We start from the raw sequence: 18,802 nt of genomic DNA, 5'->3' as shown, positions 1-18,802 counted from the left end.
TTAATTAGAGGCTACAGCAAACCAGGGCAGAGACATAGAATGGGCTAATGTCCACTATGTCAACAGGCTGACACGGATGGCTCTCTTTCCCCAAGAGAGACTGGAGGGAGACCTGTTTACTTTAGCTACTGGTTGGGCCCTTAAGCAGACATCAGTCCACGTTTTGCTGTTCTCTTACGGGTCCATCTCATACTGAATCAACTTACCCATTAAGTCTCTAGACTAGAAAATTTGTTAAAATGCAGAATAATCCCACAGTAGTTACGAAGTGAGTCACTGCTGCTAAACTTTCGTGTTTAAATTCTACTTGTCTCAATTTACTCCCTATCACTCGGTCATTTATTTAAATGTCTACACCATTTTTGACTTCCCTGCAAGTTTCCTATAAATACTGTCCTTCAGAAATCACTTACACAAACATTCTTCTTTTTTTTTTTAAAGTTTTATTTATTTAATGTATATCTGCATGTACACCTGCATATCAGAAGAGGGCATCAGATTTCATTATGAGATGGTTGTGAGCCATCATGTGGTTGCTGGGAACTGAACTCAGGACCTTTGAGCCATCTCTCCAGCCCTTACACAAACATTCTTATCTCTGGCTCTGCTTCAAGAGAACCCGACCTAACATATTTATTGACTATTTGAAATTAGCAATCACTTTCAGATTTTCAGCAATGTTACTGTTCCTTCCTGCACAACATTATAGATATACCTCAGTTTGTAGGAATTTCTCATAGAGTTGTACACTGAGCAATCCCAGGAACATATACCAAATCTGTTGGTTGAAATAACCTTCTATTAGGGGTTAGAGAAATGGCTCAGCAATTAGAAGCATTGGCTGCTCTTCTAGAAGACTCAAGTTCAATTCCCAGCACCCACATGGCATCTCACAACTGTCTATAACTCCAGTTCCAGGGGGCATCCGGGACCCTCACATAAACATACATGCAGACAAAACGCCAATGCACATAAATAAATCATAAAAAGAAATACCATCTGCTCATCTGAAGAATCGCTGCTGCCACCATCTAAGAGCAATAGCTGTTAAAAGCAGCTCCACACTTTAAGCTCAAAAGAAGCATGGCCACCTGCATGAGCTGGGAGGTGGTAGGTCTTAGCCACTGACTGTTCTCCACTCCCTGGGATGCCACAAGGAACTTGCAGCTGGGGCTGGCTGGAAAGGTGCCCAGAGAGGGTGGCAGCGTACATGGTTGGGGCATGCAATCGAACAGGTCAGATGATCTGAGATTGGAAAAGCTTTAACACTGAGTTCATTTGTTTTATTTTTTATTATAAAAAATATTAAAAATATTTGGTTTCTTCCTCCATTGGAATACCAGTGATTTTATACTGGCAATAAAGGTGAAATAATAATTTCCTTAATTTCTTTATTTTTCTCTCTCTCTCTCTCTCTCTCTCTCTCTCTCTCTCTCTCTCTCTCTCTCTTTTGTGCATGTGCATGATGTGGTAGTAGATACTTGTAACCCCAGCATTAGGGAAGCAGAGACAGGAAAATCCTTTGAACTTGATGCCAGTTAAGTCTATAAGACACAGTCTAGGCCAGCCTATTTTTTAAAAAATTGTTTTTAAACATTTAAAATTTCTTGCTTGAGTTTAAAAAGGATGAGTTAACAAATTTAATTATTAAAAAAACAAAACAAAACAATTATTTCTTCACTTTACAACCCGATTGCTGTCCCTTCCCAGCTTCCCCTCTCCCTACTTTCCTTCCCCTTATCCTCTGAGAGGGCAGCAGTCCCTCTGGGTATGCCCCACCCTGGCACATCAAGTCTCTGTAGGGCTAGGTGCATCCTCTCCCACTGAGGCCAGACAAGGCAGCTCAGTTAGGGGAACAGATTTCACAGACAGGCAACAGATTTAGGGATAGCCCCCCCCACTCCAGCTGTTGGGGGACTTGCATGAAGACTGAACTACACATCTGCTATATATGTGCAGAGAGGCCTAGGTCCAGCCCTTATGTGTTCTTTGGTTGGTGGCTTAGTCTCTGAGAGCCCCCAAGAGTCCAGCTTACCCGACTCTTGTTAGTCTTCCTGTGGAGTTCCTATCCCCGCCAGGGCCCATAATCCTTCTTCCTATTCTTCCATACGAGTCCCTGGAGCTCCAGCTAATGTTTGGCTGTTGGTCTTTGCATCTATTTCAGTCAGCTGCTGGGTGGAGCCTCTCAGAGGACAGTTATGCTAGGCCCCTGTCATGCATGTCCTTTTGGGTCTGGGCTACCTCACTCAGGATGATATTCTCAAGTTCCATCTATTTGCCTGCTAAAGTCATGATGTTTTGGTTTTTAATAGCTGAATAGTATCCCATTGCATAGATGTACCACATTTTCTGTATCCATTCTTCAGTTGAGAGATATCTAGGTTGTTTCTAGTTTCAGGCTATTATGAATAAGGCTGCTATGAACATAGTGGAGCATGTGTCCCTGTGCTATGGTGGGGCATTTTTTGAGTATATGCCCTGGAGTGGTCTAGTTGGGTCTTGAGGTAGAACTATTCCCAATTTTCTGAGAAACAACCAAATTGATATCCAAAGCAGTTGTACAAGTTTGCACTCTGCAGAGGAATCTAGAATGGCTGAGAAGCACTTAAAGAAACGTTCAATGTCCTTAACCATCAGAGAAATGCAAATCAAAATGACTCCGAGACTCCACTTTACACCTGTCAGAATGGTTAAGGTAAAGCCCTCAAATGATAGCACATGCTGTCGAGGATGTGGAGCAAGGAGAACACTAACCCCTCCATTGCTGGTGGGAGTGCAAGCTTGTGCAAACTGAATTCTAATAGTGATTGAACTGAGAAGGGGAGAGACTGGAGGCAGTGGCTAAACGGTGTGAGCTGTGGTTACTGTTTTATTTCTACAAATGGAGGCACACTATCTAATTTAGAAATTATAAATAGTTCCTAAATCTGTATGAAAAATTCTGAGTTATATATTTGTATTTCTGAAGTTTTTCTCAGACTTAAAGGGAGCTGTGCTCTGGTGGGGAGAGATAACACGGCTAGGAAAGACAGACCGTATCAGTGGCTCTCATGCTTAAGCCTGTGACTTAGAACAGGAGCTGAGGAAGAGTCTCACAGGTTCCTCCCTCTTTCCAGTCTGCTTTTACAAAGCATTGGAGAGCAAGCTGCTTGGTGGGAGTGAAGTGCCCTGGTCTGTAGTGCTCACTCACCAGCCTCTGCAGCCCACAGACGAGAAGCTAGAAACAAAGCACAAGATGGCATTATGGAAGCAGGGCCATCCCGGGGGATGGTAGTCAAAGCCCACCCTGACTAATGTGATCTGTGAATCACATGGGAGCCAGAAAAGAGGACCACAAAATTTGCTGGTAACACACCTCAGGAGGGATGGATAAAGTAACAACCTGGAGAAATTGCCAAGGAAGCAGAAGAGAAAATCTAATAAGGACAGTATTATTAATTAAAAATGTGAAAAGATGGAACAGCTGCCCAGGGGAAAATAGTTTGGGATCAAGCTGAGGAGGTATTAGAAACGCGATGCTAGAATTTAACAATCAAGTGATCATACATAGACCCGAGTCAGAGTAAAGCATCAGTTGCCCACCAGTTTAACTGTATGACAGTACATACAGTAAGACACCTCAGATCCAGTACAATGAAACCAAGCAAAGAGCTGAAGCCATGATAAACAATGTGTGCCCAGTCAGCTCAACCCTTCCTATTCCTCACTGGTCCACCTAAAACAGAGATAGTCACAGTAGAATTCACAAGCACACGGTGAACACCAACTAGCTACAGGCTGAAAGCATCTTAGGAACAGGGACAGACATCATCTATCTTAGTTTCCCTTCTGTGCTGTGAGAGAATACTCTCACAAAAGCAACTTCAGGGCTGAAGGGCTTACTGTGGCTCAAAGTTCAAGGTCCAGTTCATCATGGTGGAAACCACGGTGGCAGGAACAGCTGGTCCACCAGCAATTAGAGAGAGAGAGAGCAAGTTGGTACGCAGGTACCTTCTCCATTTTATACAGGATCCTCTTCTATGGAATGGACCCATTCACAATCAAGATAGGTCTTTCCAAATCAATTAATACAATCAAGATAATTCCTTACAGATAGTCTCAAGGTGGTAAATTTAACCTAGACAGTCCATCACAGGTGTACCCTTTCTCCTAGGTGATTGGAGAACTTGTGAAGTTGGTCATCTCTGTGTGCTATATAAATGTTTGTGGGAGACACAAATATAGGAATTTTGATGAAATTGGAAATCAACCAGATACAAGTCAAAAATAATTACAAACCAAAGATCTACACATAGTAATGTGAGTGAGGCTTTATCATATACTCCATGCTGTCAAGTGGGAGCCCCAGCAGGCATTTAGTATGAAACCCACCACTTAGCTGCTGCTAATGTTTCTAAATAGGGTTTTCAGATGTGTAATGGGGAAAGCTGAGACACGGGTGTTCCCAGAGGTGCTCAGCAGCAGCTGCCATGTTCCCTGACCCAGCCCCAGATGCTGTGCTTTGTAAAGGCGTTCACTCCAAGATATCTGATTTTAAAGGGGCTAATTTGGCACTTACTTGCTACAAAGTATACTTCATTTTGGAAAGGGACAAATTTAAATACAAAGTAGAGAAAAGGTAAAATGGTTTAAAATTAACTAACCATAATATTTTAACTAGTTGGGCTGTCTACATTATCTAGAGAACACAGTCACAGGTCCCTTGTGTAGAGATGCCTGAGTCCTCAAAGAATCTCACTCAATTCTCAAACAGCCATGGGTTCCTGTAGTTAATGAAAGCTGATCATGGACAAGAGTGAGCTTGACAGTCCAGATGAAATGAACGCACACTAAGTAATTTCAATAAACATCCACTGCATCCAGTATGCACAGAGAGTCAAAGTGTTGGCCTCATGATTGCAGGTCACATGTACAGACATCTCCCTCAACTTGTTCCATTTCCTGTAGATGGCCATTCTCTTGCCAGTATTCTTGGACACACACATTCACTCATTTATTCACTCAGATTCTCCTCCATCCTGGTCGTGCCCTCTCTCTCTCCTCCAAGCCTTTTTCTGGAATCCCCATACAGCCTTCTCTTCAATAACTACAATACCTTGTTTCTTTTTCTAATTAGAAAACTTCCCATAATTCCTTAAAACTCAATGTGAATGGTACCTTCCTTCTCCAGATCTCTTTACTGTAGCAAGTCATGTCAGATTCAAAACGTCCTGGATTTTGGAGCATTTCAAATTTTAGATTTGTGGACTAGGAATATTCTGCCCGTGTGATACGAATCAAGAGCTTAACAAGTATTAGTTCAGCCCGAGTGCTCAGCAGGAAGACAGTGGCGAGTGCCTGCCGCCATGGTGAACTGCTGTGCATATTCTCCCTTAGTCTCCTGAGCTGTCTGCTGTTAAATATTCAGGTGTCCTCTTTCATGTCAAATGAACATATGATCAAAAAATTGAATAATTCACTTCACAAGTCTTTGTATAAATATGACTTCTATAGATTCTTCCATTTGAAATGTATACAATTAACCATAATCACATCTATCAATCTTCTTAATCTCTTAAGCTACACCCTTCAGACATCTTGACTTTAACCACAGACACGAGCTGCTTAGCTTGTTCATCATGTGCACTGTGATCATCATAACCTAAGCTCATGAGACCACATTCAGAAGCACCCTGAGCACGGCACTCACTGTGCATCACTTATCAGGACTGTTTTGAATGGTTCTTGTAATTTCTTCAAATGACATCCATAAACCAAACTGAGAGGCGCTGATTGCAGGGTATCACCAGCTATCTGTTGGAAGGATTCCACCACAGACACAGCAGAGGCCTTAAGTGATCATCCACACACTAGAGAAGTCCTATACATTCTTTCAGATGGTTAGTTTTAGGTCCTTTAAACATGTTTCACTTAAAGCAATTGCATATGCCAGGCGTGGTGGCGCAAGCCTTTAATCCCAGCACTTGGGAGGCAGAGGCAGGTGGATTTCTGAGTTCAAGGCCAGCCTGGTCTACAAAGTGAGTGTCAGGGCAGCCAGGGCTATACAGAGAAACCCTGTCTCAAAAAACCAAACCAAACAAACAAAAGAAGGAGGAGAAGAAAAGAAGAAAAGAAAAGAAAAAACAGCAATGCATGCATTAAATTCTTTGGGAAATGTAGCTCTAATGCTGTTGGTAAGGAGGAAACCCCTATGCTGAAATTAGTGGGAATAGCAGTCTAATTAGTGAGAACTCTATAATAGTTTATATTTTAAATTGAACCTTTTTGTCTCCTACTTTACATAGTCAGGTAAATATTTAATATGATTGAGTAGAGATATCTAGGCCCATATTAAATGAATAGGTATTTTGTTTGCAACACCTATAACAATCAGTGCCATAAAATAGGTGCCACAAACTTCAACTTTGAAATTTTTATTATTTCGAGTTTAGAAAATTCCTTGTAGAAACTATCTCTACACATTTACTTAGCCAGTGTTAGAATTAGAACGGATTATGTACTGGCAGAAGGTGTCACCATTTTGTGGCCCACTTGTTACTTCATAACAGAATATTCACATTAAAGGCATTTGAGACAGGAAGCAAGGAAAGCTATCTATCTCTAATCCTCTAGGATTTTGAAAGCATCCTGGGTATTAACTTCTTCACTGAAGATATTGGAATACCAGACAGAAAGAAACATCATGAATACTGTGTCTATGCTCTTCACTTAGTGGGGGAGGGCCTAAGACCCAAACATACTTAGAATCTTAAATACACGTTACAATTTAAAGGCTGAAAGTCAATGACTTAGGCATTTAGAAGTTTAAAAATGAATAGATCAAGTCCAAAGGAAATATAAGAAGAGAGAAATAAAGACAAAATCAGCAATTACTAAAATGAAAGAAAGACACAATAATAGTAATTTCTCTAAGTAGAACAAGATTATTAACTAGGTATGGTGGTGTATATCTTTAATCCATGCACCGGGAGGCAGAGGTGGGCAGATCTGACTTCAAGATCAGCCTGAGCAACATAACCAGTCCCAGGACATAGACCCAACTGCCCCAAACAAAACAAAACCCAAACAACAACAATAACAAGCACAAACAGGAACACAAGTGAGGCCATTACTTACCTTATCTTCCTGAGATCACACCATATGGTCACTACCTTTAGTGTGTATGTGTGTGTGTATGTGGGTGTGTGTGTGCATGCTTACAACTGTGTGGGCGCATGTGCTCTGCTTGTGCTGGAGGAGGCCCACGGTTGACGTCCGGAGTCTTCCTAGGTTACACTCTACCTGACTGACACAGGGTCTCTCAACCGAGCTGAGAATTTACCAGCATGGTTAGATTGCTTGCCAGCTTGCTCCGGGCCTCGTTTGTGTCTGACTTGCAAGGGCTGGAATTACAGACGGCTGCCATATCTGGCATTTATGTGGCTGCTGGGGATGTGAGGGTCCTAACCCTGCTTCTCATGCTTGTAAATGCTACAACTACTGAGCCATCCCCAGCAGCCCCATACTATCCCTTTACAAGTCGTTGGATGTGTGTGTGCGTGTTGCTCTAAAAATATATTTTTTCCTTTATATAAAAGAGCATTTTTCTTAATGTGCTATTCAAAACTTTCTCCGTTTAAGGCAAAGCAACCATTTGATTGAATCACTTCATTTTTATTGTTCATAAGAAGTCAACATTCATTTTTATTATTGTTTCCTACATGCAATGTGCCTTTTCTTCAACTTTAATGGCTTTAGATATCCTCGCTTGGTTATCAGCCACCCGGTAATGATGTGGCAGGCTTTGCTTTTCTGTTTACCATACTTGAGATCCATTGGGTTATTGATAATCTCATGTTATTACATCAATTTCAGGAACTTTCTTGCTGCTACCTCTTCAAACACTTTCGTGCTCTACCCCGTCCCCACCTCTGAGACTCTAGGAGCTGTTATTATGTTGCTCATTTTCAGTGCTGTCATTCTGGATCTAAACTCCTAATTATTGTCTTGTTCTGCTTCTCAGTTCCCTTTTAGAATACTTGAAAATATTTATGGTGGCTATTTTATAATTGTTCTGTGTTAATTCCATCATCTTAAGTGCATATTTATTAATTTTGTTGCTTCTTTCTATGTCCCACATTCCTCACTGCCTCTAAAAATATCCATTCTGTTATTTTTAATGTTGTCTTGCATGTGTAAGAAGCTCCAGAATTATATAACTGACGAGCTAGGCTCTTCACTCTTCCCTTTTGTCCCTCTGCCCTTTCCTCTGGCTGGGGTCAATATGCAGGCTGCTCTTCACACTCAGTCCTTCTGTCGCAACCTCCTCACTACTGAGGTTACAGGTGTGCGCCACCTCCGTCAGCAGCAAGCCTCAATTCTTTACGTTCTGTGGTAACCTCAGCATGGTCCGGAATGGCTCTTGAAAGGATGAAAAAATCCTACTTCTAAAGCATACACAACATAGGCTAATGTCTAACCACCACAGCACTGACAGGAGGCTCTGGTGACTATGGCTCAGCTCACAGAATCCTAAGTGTAGTGCTGTTCCCAGGGGCTGTGAGCAGGTCTAATGCTCTGCTTGGGCTAGGGCTCCTCAAGGGTAAGATGCTCTTCCTACAGTAGGGCTCATCAAGGGTATGAACTCCGAGATGGAATGTTTGTTCTGGTTTGCTTTGTTTTTACATTTTTTTTTTAAATCATATCTCAACTTTCCCTTAGAACTTTTCTCTTTGACCTTTGACCTGCTAACTGTTCTTATTCTAAAAATTACTCTCAGGAACTCATAATTATTTAGTAAAGAACTCAAACCAGATACTCATCCTTTTAACACAGTCCAGTGTTCTTTCCATGACACTAGGTTTAAGCTGCCCAATACCTGTGTGTGTGTGTGTGTGTGTGTGTATCTTGCTTGTGTCCTGATTTGCCCTAGTATTTAGTTTCTAGTACATCTGCTGCTTCCATTTGACTTCTAAAATGAGAACCAGTCCACTGCTATAGCTTAAACAACTCACGTTGAGAAATCTCATTTGTTTAAGAGTTATCTCTGAACCACACTACTCCAACCATGTAAAACAAAATTATCCACACAGTATCTTAAGAAAGGCAAGCGATACTATGTCCCTTCCATAGTCTGTGCTCCTCATCCCACCCTGGGGCCCACAAAGCTTGTTGCTTCTCCCTGTTGGCCAGTTTAGCTTCTGAGTAGGAGTAAGGGCTTGGACACCATATGTCTTCCAACTTGAGTGCCTTGATGCTGATGAGACCTGCTGCATCTCTTTGTGCACAAGGCATCTATCAACTTGTGTTTACAGGGTATTCATAATTCAGTACTTTTTAAAAGAGATTTACTTATGTCTACGTGTGTGCCTGAGTATGGGGACCACACATGTGCAGAGGCCAGAAGAAGGCACTAAATCCTCTGGAACTGGAGCTACAGGGGGCTCTGAGCCACCATGTGGGTGCTGGGAAGCAAACCTGCATTCTCTGTAAGAGCAGCCAGTGCTCTTCTCCCTGAGCCATCCTTTGGCCCTAATGACATTTTAAGGAAAGGAGAGCTATGAGATTGAGGAATGGGAAGGAAGCTGGCTTATAAAGCAGGCTTTTAGGAGAGTCTATGTAATTCACAGGAGGAGAGAGATGACTAACTTAGTCAGAGCTTAAAGGCCTCGTGTACTATTCTCCTACCTGTGCAGCTGGATATATTCTCGGGGTCTGTTGAGCAGGTGAAGGAATCGGTCCACAATCTTGTTCTTTCCTACACCCTGCAAGTATAGAAACAGATTTAAGCAGTAAGAAACTTTGGAGGTAAATTTCTGGCAAGCTACTTCTTCAAAAGTCTACTACTTTTGTTGTTACTAAACCCAAACCAGCAAACATGCATGGCACATCACCTGTGACACAGAGGCCACTGAAGGCTTGCTCTGACTCTGAAGTGTGGCGTCCCTATGCTGCTCTTATGAGAGGAAGTCCAGATGCTGGCGTCTGCCACTTGACCTCTATTTTCATAATTAAGTCTCATATTACCACAGAACATCGAAGACTGCAGGTTATAAAATGCCATCAAAGGCAATCATTCATATATATCTATATCTACACACACACACACACACACATATGTATATATATGCTCTTCTTCAGTTCCTCAGAAAAACATTTTTCAGTAATAGAAAGAGAAATAGAACACTGTAGTTCTTCTTGATTTAGTCCTGTACTTTTTCCTTTAAAACTCCGGGACTCTAACATTGGGCACATTAGCATAATTTGGCCATATGTGCTCTTCTTAGATGTGCCGTCTTTCCCTCTGACTCATGCTGGAGCTACTGACCTTCTGTAGAAGGTAGACCATGTGCCCACGTTACTTCCCTACAACTAAACCTAACCACTAGGCTGTGTGTGACAAGCAACAGTTAAAGAGTTGAGTTCAGCATCGTGGGAAATATCACTAACAGCATTAATTTCTTATACTTTCTCAGGGTCTCTGTTCTTATATGCCATTTAATCACCACACAGATGTGGTGCCATCAGCTAGGAAATAAGACTGTCTTAATCTCACAGACCCAAGGAAGTAAGGCTCAGAAATGCTAAGCAGTACACCAATCACAGTCACTGACAGCATTCAGTGCTGGGGGTTGGCCCTGATGCCCATCACTTTAGTTTCTGTGCAGTGGGTTATGTTTTTCAGTATGAAATTCATTTAGACAATCTGGGCCTCAAGCTACGTCCTTGCTCATTCCTAGAAGCCAACCCCAAAGCGTCACATTTGGTTATGAAAGCTGAAGAAGCAGCCTGACAGATTCACTAATGTGGAATACTGGGTCATTTCCTCTCTTAGGAATCGGCTTACTGTCTACATGGATTTCACCCACAAAAATGTAAGCCTAGCACAGAAGCACAGACAAGGAGAATTATACTTGCACATCTGCATGTCCATTACAACAGCATGGAAGCTTTAAGTAGCATGCTGGAAGAAACTTAGTTTAAAATAGATAAAATCAGATGATGAAGATGTCTATGTTAAAACTTCCAGTTCTTTTAATTTCAGTAATCACAGAGAAATGCAAACATCACAGACACAGCAAAAATCTAAAAGCTGTTGAGTCCTGAAAAGCATCAGGAGCTCCGCCTCCTCATTAGCCATCACGGCAGAGTCTGGTGGCTGGGAAGACGCCCAGGCTAAGATGCCCCATGCTCAGAGTCCACACTTGGTTGCTCGGCTGCACTGGAGACCCCTGTTCCTGCCAACTGAAGGGATGCACAGGCCAGGCCGCACTCAGACTCCCGTGCACACCTACAGTCTTTCCTTTCATGCCCAGCAGGACAATACTGCTCTGCATTCCACCACTCAAGGCAAGGACATTAGTATAAACGCGTCTTTTTCCTCCCTTCCTTCCCGTCTTCTTTTCTCAGTTATTAGCTCCATGAGTACACAGGCTGAGAGCTGTCCTGAATGAGCTTGAGATGATAGCATATATGATAACATATATGACAGCATATATGATATAACACTGGGCCATGCTTCATACAAACAGGCTGTAATATACATTATATTGTAGATCATCATGTGCTGTTTAAGCCCATTTAAAGTAGACAGCTGGATGGAGTGTGGTGGTAAATGCGTTTAGTCCCAGAACGAGAGGGGCAGAGGCAGGCAGATCTCTGTGAGGTAGAAGCCAACTTTGTCTAGACAATTAGTTCTAGAACAGCCAGCCAGTGCTAGAAAGAGAGCCCTTATGTCAAGATTCAAAAATCAAAACAAATTTAAAAAGCAGGTGAAACAAGAAGGCCCTCTTTTGCCCCCTTCAAATCCCTGTCTTGGGACAGCTGGCCTCCTTACTTTAACAAAAGAAAACTAAAATGAGCTCAAAGGAAAGCAGCTTACCCTTGAGAACAGCCTGAAGGGGGACACTCCCTAAAGAGGCCCCTGTTGCTTACCCCATAGAACAAAACTGTGGAAGAGGGAAGGCAGAGCTCACTCGTGGAGCAATTGCTCTGCTCTGCTGCTCTGCCCGGCCTTCAGTCCAGAACTGAAGTTTCTGCGAGATGACTCTAAGTGCCCAGGTGTGGTTGTTACAGTTTCTATATGCCCATTCATACTCATCCCAAGAAACGCAGCAAAGGAGGCACTTTATGGAGGCCCCCAGCTGGCTGTTTCAATGAGGCTTCAGTTTTTAGAGGATGTTTGTAAGCCCTCAAATTTGATGTTACTTTTTGTTGTTTGTTTGCTCTCTTAGTTGGTCTACTCCAGTTGTCTGTGCTGGAGGTTGAGAGCATCGTGCTGGAGGTTGAGAGCATCGGATTTAGCAGCACTTTGGTACTGAGCGGCTGCTTCTTTCTGCTACTTGTTCTTTATTCTCCTTTGCTTGCTAGATAATTGCAAACTCAGGGAAAGTGAAAGCCTGGCTTTCCTGGGTCATTTCCTAAGCAATACAGAACACAAGGGATCACTGCTGAGGTTCCCTGTGAATGTGGCTAAGTGAGGCATCCAAGATGCTTTGAGTTTTAACCTGAGACGGAGGAAGGTCCAGCACATGTAAGATTTGATTTAAAGTAATCATGAAATTAGAAGGTATGGGGAAGGCGGCGCAGGGGGTGTCCTAGTAGAGAGAGTGCTATAATGGGAGACTTGTGGCTCTGTGATCCAGAGAGGATTGCAAGAAGTCAAAGACTACACAGAGGTGGAGAAGGGGTTATAAGGAACAGGCTGTTTAGGGAGGTGGCTCAAAGTGTGGCAGAGGCCAGGCAGCCAAGAATCTGCATTGTTTCTAAGAGCAGTCACTGAGGCGGGGGAGTGGCAGAGTCAGATGTTCAGTTCTGGAAAACTAGTCTGATGGAATGGCAGAGAGAAAGAAGTGAGAGCAAAGGGAAGCAGTGGAGAAACTCTTTAAAGGATTCCATAATGAAGATGGCCTAAACCCAGGAGCACAGAGAAGTCAACAGACAAAAGAGACAGTCAGGAAACTACTAACATCACCATGGAGGGTGTGAAGGAGGGTAAAAGACATCAGCCTCCATCCTGGGCTGGGAGTGGGAAGACGAGGCCATTAACTGAGAAAGAAATGGGGGAGGAGACGAGGGGTTGCTGGGTAGGGGAGGGAAGTTTACAAAGGCGATTTAATTTTGGACATGTTTATTTTGAAGTGCCTGTTTCCCACAGCTGGTTCTTCCTCTTCATTCCCTGTCTTGACTCTAGAGCTGCACACCCTCCTGGGCTGCTAGAAAGGGCCCCGCTTGTCTCCCCACCTCTGCCCTCACCACAGCATAGCACACCCCCGCACTTTGTTCGGCTCCTTTCCTAAGCCAGAGATCTCACTGGGTCACTTCCTACTTCACTTTAAGAGGCTCTCACAGTTCCTTCGAGGAAATGCTGACAGAATAATCTAGGAAGGAGTTTCTGTAAATATCCTGAGCAAAATGAAACAATTACAGCCATGTGTTCCTTCTCGGCATAGTTTTGTCTAGAACAGAAGATCCTCAGGAGTACTTTAATTGAATAAGTACATAAATAATGCCTAATTTTTCTGTCATAAAAATTTCATGCACTCCCTTTTCTCACTGGGAAATGTAGACAATAAGACATTATTCAATATGTAACTGCTAAAAAATTATCTGCTAATATTTTCATTTTATCCCTGTGCAAGTTTATCTTTACTTGCTGGCCACTATTCTAGAAATGCAATTTGTCTCTTTTAATAAAAGTAACATAAAATAAATTCTTACATAGGTATTGAGATTATATTTGGTGAGTAAAACTTTTTGAAAAGGTGAAGGTATTAGAGATCTCATGAAATCAGCTCTTTTCTCTCCATCATCGTCCTGCTGAGCCCTTCATGACAGCACACTAAAAGGAGGTGGCCTCAGAAGGGCAGGAGTCAAAGGGCTGGAGTAACAGAGGATATGAAGCTCACAGGCAGAACTCAAACCAAAGGCCAGAACGCTACAATCTTCCAGCTTGGGGAGCTCGGGAGCTCAGGGCCACAGCTTTAAGAACTTTGATATATTCTGGGATCACATAAACTTATAAGTCTTATTATTTTAGTTAAACTGTGTACTTGGGCAATTAAACTCTCTGTAGAAGAAGAAAGGGATCTAGGGCTGCTTTCCTTTTTCTATTTGTATTCTATCACAGAGGGAAAGGAGAAAAAGAATAGGAGAAAAGGGCTAAGAAGAGTAGAAGTCAGGCCGAGGGAAATCCATCCAGAAATGGCTTTGGGCCCTGAGACTGAAATGTGAGAGGGGGCCAGACATCTCTTGTCAGTGTCTTTTGTTCTTTATGATGAATGTTTCTGTGATGCTCTGTACAGAAAGTGGAGATTAACATTTACGGAGCTGCTGCTCATACACAAATACTCCTTCAGCGCACAACGGCTCGCATGCTCACACCAGCCATGTACATGGAGAACAGTCACATGCCTATTTTGGAGGGGGGCACGCTTAAATTAAGTTCTAGGCCATGGAGAATGGAAGATATCCCCATGTGCTGTAGCATCTTGAGCTGTACCTCATATTTTTATCACACAAAACAGACATCAAGAGGCAGCTCCCTTGACTGCTTTCAGGAGGCCTTGTGTAACAATACCACGGAGTCAAACAAATGTCTGTCAACCCAAGGTTCTAAAATTGGTCAGACCAAGTATCTGGGAATGTCCTGCATGGAAGTGAGGGCGGCCAGTGAGGGACAGTCATCTGCAGCTGTGCTTATGTGTGCCCCAGTGCTTGCCATCGACAGGCACAACTTTTGCTCTCTGCGGGGGCTGGCTTTGTCCTTCTTTCCAGTCTCCCTTCATTCTTGAGTAATTTGTACAATGCTGATTCAGTCTGCATGATATTTAGAAATTATCTTTCAAGAGCATCCCTAGCCCTTTGGTAGAGAAGTAACTGAATGTCCCTAAATATTACACACAGTAAACAATAGCAAAGTAAAATAATTGCAAAAACTGGAAAAAAATTCTAACTGGCTTTTTAAAAATTGAAGCTTTTTCACTGAATGGTGAACCTTCAAATCTTTTGCTTAACCTGCCTTATAGTTCATTACACTGGAGTGTGGACACCAGGATTATAATCTGTGCACTTGCTCTTACCTGGAGGTTGCCTAACCAGCCTCTGGGCTCAGGTTTGCCCATCTAAATACAAAGGCACAGGCTAACTGGTCTCTAAATACTACCATATCCTTTAGTCTTATGCCCAAGAAGGAGATTGCTGCCATACAGTCAGTGACAAATTCTTGTTTTTTCAAGTTCTCTCAATAAAGGTAGGTTATATAATCAGAAAAAAAAAACTTTACTAACCATGAACAGGAAATAATCCTAAATATTCACAAAGATGGATCTTGTAACAGCCAAGAAAAGAAGACAGAGTTCAAAGGCATGGCTCCCACACAAAGCTTCCTTTTCTTACAGTAATAAAATCTGTATATCTGCAATCTACTTATGAAATACAAGGTTACTATATACAGCAAAGGAAGTTTGGAAGTGTGGTCAGCCTCAGCTCAACCACACCCCATGGAGGAGATAGGAAGATCAACGCATCCTCCAGAGAAAATATGAATCCAACACAAACATGGAAACATGGTTTACTAAGAAACACAAGGCAGAAAAACTAAAATGGTGGAGAGAATGTGATAGGATAGCAAAAAGTTTCCAGACTACATACAAATCGGGCAACTTAACTACTGAAGAAAGCTTGGGAAGGTACAAATACCAGCCTGAAGGTGAGCACTGCTGTACCTGAGGGAGCCAAGCACCCGAGCTGTGGGTTGTGGCTGCTGGAATTACTGGAGTGTAGCACACTTAGTTACCCAGTTCCCTGCTGTCACTACCAGCTGGGGAATGCAGACGAGAACATTTCTGTACACACTGTTCAGTCCCTCTGCAGACATTAGACAATTACGCTGGCATAGGGACATGGCACGCGCCTGATAAACACAGAAGAACCTGCTCGGCCCATTCCCAACTAGTTAGCACAAGTCACACATGCTTTAATTTTGGCCACAAAATATGTGCAGTGTCTTAATACTAAATAACTCAATTGTGAAACCTTTGTCCACAGAAAAAAACTGATCACAGTAAGCCTGTAATTAATAAAGGGAAGAAGATTGGAAATAATAACAACAATGGTTGCAGAATCCTGCTTGGCTGATGATAAGTAAATGTTTTCTGACTTTCACAGTGCAAAATAGATAAAATCAAATGCTATAAAATTAAAAGGTTATGTCTAGCTTAGAATAAATGAATATAATTTAATTTTGTTGTATAAATTAATCGAGAAATTAAATGGGCTTAATAAAGTTTACTCTAATAAAGTTCCCTCCCCAAATTGGCATAATTCTATAAAATATATTTATACTATAAGTGGGACAAGCTCTCTCAAAATAAAGATAACAGGAGAAAATATCCTTTTGTTATGATGTGAAACATTAATCATGGCACCGGGCTTATGTACTAAAGGCTGGTTACCAGCTGGGGGCACTGCTGAGGTGACTGGATAATGAAGGAGCTGACACTGGTTTAGCTGAAGGAGGGAGGTCACACTGAGAGGTGCCTCTGAGAGGTTCCTGTAGTCTGGGCCCTTCCCCGTGAAATGAGTCTTCCCAACAGGAGGTTTTAGGCTGCTGTGCACCCAGTGGAACGGAGCCACAGGAAGTCTTCTTGTTAGAAGCCTTTCTTTCAGGCGTGTGTCACAGTGACAGACACCGAACTGAAGAGACTCTCAAACAGACTTTGACGGACACTGACTAGAGCCAACCAGCAGTGGAATCAGACTGCAGAACAGGGGAAAGAGACCACTAAGAAATCTGCTAAGAGAATGCACTACAAGATGACATGCAAAATGGCTGTCAGTAAAGCATTTGCCACACAGGTGTGAGGGCGAGTGCTCAGGTTCCCAGCACCCATGTCATAGGCACAGCCATGGCAGTAGATGTCTACAATCTCAGGACTGGAGAGGTTGACCAGAGATCTCTGGGACTTGCTGGCCTGCCAATGTAGTCAAGCACGATCAGTGAGCGCCAGGAAGAGACTCATCTTAAAACCTACAGTGGGGCGTGGCTGGGAAGATGCTGACCCTGGCCTTTAGCTACACCTAAGTGCAAACGCACATGGACACGGGAATCTCAGAGGCTTTGGAGAAATAGAAGATTTTCAAGATGTTGCTGACTGTTGAGTGGGATAAATACATACTCTACTGCTATATAAAAGAAAACCGTGAATGTCCTTTATTCTGTGTAAAAAGTGCAGTCTCTATCCTGGACTACCATAATTATTCAACAAAGTCAGCCACTGTATTTTTGCTGCTGTTGTTACTATTATTAAAATCAACCGAATAGAATGTGTGTGATATTGGAGAAAATGGGAGATCTAAGTCTGCCACTAAGTGGCTATGTGATCTTGGACAAATACCGGAACCCTTTAAAGCTTGTCTGTTTACGGGGAAGATGTAGAAAGCACAACTCTTATTTTACTGTTATTGTAGAACTAAGTAAATGATTAAAGGCGTTAGTAGCTGTAAAGAACACACATATCACTGATTTTAACCCTTGTTTATAAGAAAACTATATAACTCAACTCCAGATGAAATAAAATACGCACCACAGCTATCTTAATGTTGAATCCTAGTAGGAGATGGCATAGATGTTTAGAGGACAGCAATACTGAATTTCTCTGTGACAGCAAATTAGAAAGGTTTGCTAGAGAACAAAGCACCTGAGGATGTTCACAGGCTAAGATGACAAAGCAGGGCCATTTACCAAAAACAACATTGCCAAGGGCTGAGGGAGCACGTGGTCGTGTGAATCTTAGGGAAAAATAAAAATCATGAAACACACTAAAAAGCTAAGACTACAAACTATAGCAGGTAGCTATTATTTTGCTATGTAAGACTTAACAAAAATTTGGCTTAAAATGAAAAAAGTCAGAAGTGATTTTATTGATTGTTCAGGTAGAAGCGACTATGAATAATTAATTGTACCTCATTAAGCACAGGCCAAACGCTGATGATTTGCTGTGAAGCCTTGCCTAATACCAAGCCCAAATGACACTGTGTAGCTGATTATGTAGCTGATTAAGCTTGAACTTCTAAAACAAAACAGGCAAGACTTTAAAATAATGCTTATGCAAGTGGAGCCGAGCATTTTAGATGGTATTAGAAAAATATGTTCCCATCAAATGTCTAGCAAAACACAGCTGCTCTCAAAACTCAAGCATGTTGGGGGTTGGTCTGGTGCTGTGTATACAAGTGCTATATCCTGTACCCCAAGATCTGGTTGCCCCAAGAAAGAATTCTCATACACACCCGCCTTTTTTGTGTGTAAAACTTGCTCACCAATTTAAAGTGAATTGGTTAATAAAAGGCTAGAGTCTGTGACTGGGCAGTAGAGAGAGAAAGGCAGGACTTGGATCCAATGAGGGGTCTCAGGAGAGACCAGGGAAAGGAGGAGAAAGGAGACAGAGAAGAAAAGGCCGCCATGAGAGGAGATGGACCGTGAGCACTTGGCCAGGAGAAATGGACCCTGAGGACAAGCTGAAGGAAGAGAATTAGCCTGGCAAGGCTCAAACTGCAAGTAACTTGGACACACAGCTGGGATGTAAGTTAGAATAGCTCACAACCTGCCTAGGCTTGCAGCTTGTAAATAACGGGCTCGCTAAAACATAACGTATTTTACACAAGTGTTCTTATCCCAAAACGTTTATTTATAGGGACTTTGTAATTAAATGAAATGACATACTTATAGGCTGATCCAGTAACTCAATTTCTATAAATATGTGTGCTTCATATGGACGATTGTTCACAAAAAAGGAGGTACCAAGAAGTTTGCTTTTTGTATTTC

General features: G+C 42.3%; 1 protein-coding gene across 1 annotated transcript in view; it reads right to left on the bottom strand.

Annotated features, from left to right (window-relative positions):
* The window catches only part of Vwa8 (von Willebrand factor A domain containing 8), a 321,037-nt gene that overhangs the window by 137,597 nt on the left and 164,638 nt on the right, over positions 1-18,802 (bottom strand). Inside the window, exon 21 of the mRNA XM_021181216.2 lies at positions 9,667-9,743. Within this exon, the coding sequence (XP_021036875.1) occupies positions 9,667-9,743 (77 nt within the window). The remainder of the gene's footprint in view (positions 1-9,666; positions 9,744-18,802) is intronic.

Source organism: Mus caroli, chromosome 14 (genome assembly GCF_900094665.2).
Source record: "Mus caroli chromosome 14, CAROLI_EIJ_v1.1, whole genome shotgun sequence".
In the NCBI taxonomy this organism is placed as follows: Eukaryota; Metazoa; Chordata; class Mammalia; order Rodentia; family Muridae; genus Mus; species Mus caroli.
Note: the sequence above shows the minus strand (reverse complement) of the source record. Positions and strands in the feature narration are given on the sequence as shown.